This window comes from Babylonia areolata, chromosome 21 (assembly GCF_041734735.1).
Source record: "Babylonia areolata isolate BAREFJ2019XMU chromosome 21, ASM4173473v1, whole genome shotgun sequence".
Taxonomy (NCBI): Eukaryota; Metazoa; Mollusca; class Gastropoda; order Neogastropoda; family Buccinidae; genus Babylonia; species Babylonia areolata.
In genome coordinates, this window is record NC_134896.1 from 15,376,144 (window position 1) to 15,381,143 (window position 5,000).

The following is a 5,000-nucleotide window of genomic DNA, read 5'->3' on the forward strand; positions in this document are numbered from 1 at the left end:
CAATGTACGTGGACGGTTGTATTCATCCAGGATAGGTCTCCATTTCCACCTGTGGACCCACCCCAGTAAAAGGTGAAATCTGCTTCGTCTGCTCATTCGTCTTGCCTTGGAGAGACTCCATCATTTACTGATCCTCGAGAAAGACCTGAAAGGATGGGCTCCAATCAGACACGTTCCACCCATGCCCCACAATTTTTGATTTATTATGTATATACCGGTGACTTTTTTACGTATTCTGAAACTGAACTGTTTTTGCCATTTTGTTTACTGACAAATGTGCACTTTTAAACGTCTTGTGTATTGCGTTAGTTTGGTGCAAAAGGAAAGAAAGAATTCTACACACTCATTGTACACGTGAAGTATCTCAACGTTTGTGTTTTCATCGAGCTATATTTGAGAGAAAATATTTGCTAAGGAAAGACATCCAGCTTACCAATGGTATCACTTCAGAGTTACCATGGAGAACTCAAACCAATGTTAACGCTTCAAAGTTACCACGGAGAGCTCCAACCAATGTCAGCACTTCAAAGTTTCTGTGGTGAACTCAACCAGTGTCAACACTTCAAAGTTTCTTTGTGGAACTCAACCAGTGTCAGCGCTTCAAAGTTTCTGTGGGGAACTCAACCAGTCTCAGCACTTCAAAGTTTCTGTGGGGAACTCAACCAGTGTCATCACTTCAAAGTTTCCGTGGGGAACTCAACCAGTGTCAGCACTTCAAAGTTTCCGTGGGGAAGTGAACCAGTGTATCACTTCAGATTTTCTATGGGAAACTCAACCAGTGTCAGCGCTTCGAATTTTCTGTGGGAAACTTAACCAGTGTCAGCACTTCAAAGTTTCCGTGGGGAAGTCAACCAGTGTCAGCACTTCAAAGTTTCCGTGGGGAACTCAACCAGTGTATCACTTCAAATTTTCTGTGAGGAAATCAACCAGTGTCAGCACTTCAAAGTTTCCGTGGGGAAGTCAACCAGTGTCAGCACTTCAAAGTTTCCGTGGGGAAGTCAACCAGTGTAGCACTTCAAATTTTCTGTGGGGAAGTGAACCAGTGTCAGCACTTCAAAGTTTCCGTGGGGAAGTGAACCAGTGTCAGCACTTCAAAGTTTCTGTGGGGAAGTCAACCAGTGTAGCACTTCAAAGTTTCTGTGGGGAACTCAACCAGTGTAGCACTTCAAAGTTTCTGTGGGGAACTCAACCAGTGTAGCACTTCAAAGTTTCTGTGGGGAACTCAACCAGTGTAGCACTTCAAAGTTTCAATAAAGAACCCAAACTAATTTTAGCACTTCAAAGTTTCCACGGAGAACTAAAACCTAGTGTCAGCACTTCAAAATTGCAGTAGAGATCTTAAACCAATGTTAACGCTTAAAGCGATTACAAAATACACATCATACTTGTTTGAGAACTGTTATGTGAAGCAGGACAGTGTCAAAATTTGTTACTTTATCACAATTTTATCCAAAGGAAATAGAGCAGGCTATTCTTATTCTCTATGACCGTGATTAGGTCAGTATTAGAAAATCAGACGATCCAAATGTCGTGGATAGGATGTGAGACATCACCCGGTTAACTACGATCGAAAACATTATTTTTTCACAGATGATTCAGTAAATGAGATTGAAACTACAGAGCTGATATAATTCATTCTTTAAAAACGGAAAGATCTCTTTTCTGGACTTGTTTCTCTATTTTTTTAACCAACAGAATTGTCTTTATTTTGATGGTAATAAATCAGTCACATAAAACATGATGATGGATGAAAAAAATATTGATGACAGATGATTGTGTGTTTGCCTGGACATACAAAAAAACAACAACAAAAAAAACACACGCCAATATCTTGATATCCACTTTCGCTCCAACAGCCTCTTCCTCCATTTTCAGTCTGCCTGTTGTGCTGACTGCAGCACGGAAAACACTGCCCTCCACATCCTGAATAATCTGCTCTGCGTGTAGCGTCCAACTCAGGAGAAAGCCTCCATTCAAACTCTGCATGACTTATCAGCAGCCTTTGACACAATTGATCACTCGATCCTTCTTTCCCTCGCTCAGTATACTTTTTGTATAAGTGGCATCGCTCTCAGCTTGTTGAAACCGTATCCTTAAGATCGATTCTAATCTGTTATGGTTGGCAGTCGCTGATCTGAACACCTTAAAGTTAAACACGGAGTTCTACAAGGAACTGTTCTAGGCTCCATTCTTTTCACACTATATGCTGCTCCCCTTGCTGAAATTATCAATCACGACAAGTTTAGTCATCATTTTGATGCAGAGGACACTCAACCAAACAAAAATGACACTCCTGGAAATTAGTCCTTTCTCTTGCGTAAAACATCTGATTGCTCCAGAGCTGGATGGCTCAGACTAAACTACAATACCGGTAAATCCGAAACAATACTCATGGGGACCAGACAGAAATCTCCTCTATCTCTCTTGGCTCAGTCAAATCTATACTTCAATCCGTCTCTCCAGCTCCCTCAGGAACCTTGGTGTTGTCCTTGACAACACACTGGCCACCAAAAATTATCAGTCAGACCTGTAAATCCTGCTACTATCAATTACAGAACATGAGTTTTTATACGGAATTATATGTCTAACCACATAAAAACTCGTCGCTTTCGCCATTCTGTCTAGCCACGACTACGATAATTCTCCCTTGTCTGTGTGTGTGTGTGTGTGTGTGTGTGTGTGTGTGTGTGTGTGTGTGTGTGTGTGTGTGTGTGTGTGCGCGTGCGTGTGTGCGTGTGTGCGTGCGCGCGTGCGCGCGTGTGATGAGTGTGTTTATGCGTGTATGTGTGTGTGCTCGTGTGTGGTTCTTTCTTCCTTGCATGTGTGTAGTCAACGCCTTCTTTACATGAATATATCTAGAAACAACGCTGTTGAATCACCAGTATATGCTAGGTCAGGTGTTAGCTTCTGTAACGAAGAAAACGTTTAAGCAGGTGCGGTGAACGCCTTCTTTACATGAATATATCTAGAAACAACGTTGTTGAATCACCAGTATATGCTAGGTCAGGTGTTAGCTTCTGTAACGAAGAAAACGTTTAAGCAGGTGCGGTGCGACGTACACGGGTCAGTCAGCATGCCCTGACACCTCCTTGACACTGAGACTGAAACTGGAGCTGAAGCTATCAGCCTTGTCCTTCATGTTGCCGAATAAACGTCACTCTCTTCTGCCTTGTCCGTCATCTTGTTGAATTGACGTCACTCTCTTCTGCCCTGTCCGTCATCTTGTTGAATAGACGTCACTCTCTTCTGCCCTGTCCGTCATCTTGTTGAATAGACGTCACTCTCTTCTGCCCTGTCCGTCATCTTGTTGAATAGACGTCACTCTTTTCTGCCCTGTCCGTCATCTTGTTGAATTGACGTCACTCTCTTCTGCCCTGTCCGTCATCTTGTTGAATAGACGTCACTCTCTTCTGCCCTGTCCGTCATCTTGTTGAATAGACGTCACTCTTCTCTGCCCTGTCCGTCATCTTGTTGAATAGACGTCACTCTCTTCTGCCCTGTCCGTCAACTTGTTGAATAGACGTCACTGTCTCTGCCCTGTCCGTCATCTTGTTGAATTGACGTCACTCTCTTTTGCCCTGTCCGTCATCTTGTTGAATTGAATAAATGTCACTCTCTTCTTCCTTGTTCTTCATCTTGTTGGTTGAATAAACCGTCACTCTCTTCTGCCTTGTCCGTCATCTTGTTGAATAAACCATCACTTACTCTCCTTCTTCCTTTTCTAATCATCATCATCATCATCATTATTATTATTATCAACACCCAAATATGTACATGTAAAAATAAACAAACAAACAAAACAAACTGAACTCTGGGTAACTTCAACCCATCAAACTCTTGACCGTTCGTTTGGCATGCTTGCTTACTTCCTTCATTCCTTCCTTCCTTCCTTTCCCTTTCCCCTTTCTTCATTCACAGCCACCACCACCCCCGTCCCGCCCCTTGTCACCCTGCCGCCCACCACCAACCCCCAGGTGAACTTCCTGAACCACGTGAGGGCGGTGATCTCCCAAATGAGCAAGGAGAGGCTTCGGCAGATCATCCTGGTCCTGGTGCAGCGTTATCTGGAGTCTCGCCTGGACGCCCGCCGGGCCGTGGAGCGAGCCAACAGCATCCAGGGACAGCTGAACGCAGCCACGAGCGTGGGAACCACCTCAGCGCCCGGGAAGACCCTCAGCACCGAATTCAGCGCTGCTGCCAATGCTGCGGAGACTACCGGTACTGCTGCCGCTGCCCATCCTTGATTTTGTTTTCTTCTTCGCCCACTGCTTGTGGAGGAGGAAGAGGAGGAAGAGGTTGGGGCCCACTGTATCGGTTTGTTGTTTGTTTTATCTATCTATCTCTCTGTCTGTCTGTCTGTCTCTCTCTCTCTGTCTGCCTCTGTCTGTCTGCCTGTCTGTCTGTCTCTCTTCTATATCTTTTGTTGTTTGTTTGTTGTTATGCATGGCTTTTTGTTGTTGTTTGTTGTTATATAGTTTTTGTTGTTGTTGTTCTTTGTTTGTTGTTATAAAGGTCTTTTGCTGTTGTTTGTTGTTATATAGGACTTTTGTTGTTGTTGTTTGTTTGTTGTTATAAAGGTCTTTTGTTGTTGTTGTTTGTTGTTATATAGGTCTTTTGTTGTTGTTGTTTGTTGTTATATAGGTCTTTTGTTGTTTGTTTGTTGTTATATAGGTCTTTTGTTGTTGTTGTTGTTGTTTGTTGTTATACAGGTCTTTTGTTGTTGTTGTTTGTTGTTATACAGGTCTTTTGTTGTTGTTGTTGTTTGTTGTTATATAGGTCTTTTGTTGTTGTTTGCTTGTTGTTATATAGGTCTTTTGTTGTTGTTTGATTGTTGTTATATAGGTCTTTTGTTGTTGTTGTTATATAGGTCTTTTGTTGTTGTTTGATTGTTGTTATATAGGTCTTTTGTTGTTGTTTGATTGTTGTTATGTAGGTCTTTTGTTGTTGTTGTTGTTTATTTGTTGTTATATGGGTCTTTTGTTGTTTGTTGTTATATAGGT

General features: G+C 42.5%; 1 protein-coding gene across 1 annotated transcript in view; it reads left to right on the forward strand.

The window, feature by feature from the left end:
- The window catches only part of LOC143296568 (adipocyte plasma membrane-associated protein-like), a 23,479-nt gene that overhangs the window by 15,728 nt on the left and 2,751 nt on the right, over window positions 1–5,000 (forward strand). The window contains exon 9 of the mRNA XM_076608591.1: window positions 3,919–4,314. Within this exon, the coding sequence (XP_076464706.1) occupies window positions 3,919–4,244 (326 nt within the window). The 3' untranslated portion in view covers window positions 4,245–4,314. The remainder of the gene's footprint in view (window positions 1–3,918; window positions 4,315–5,000) is intronic.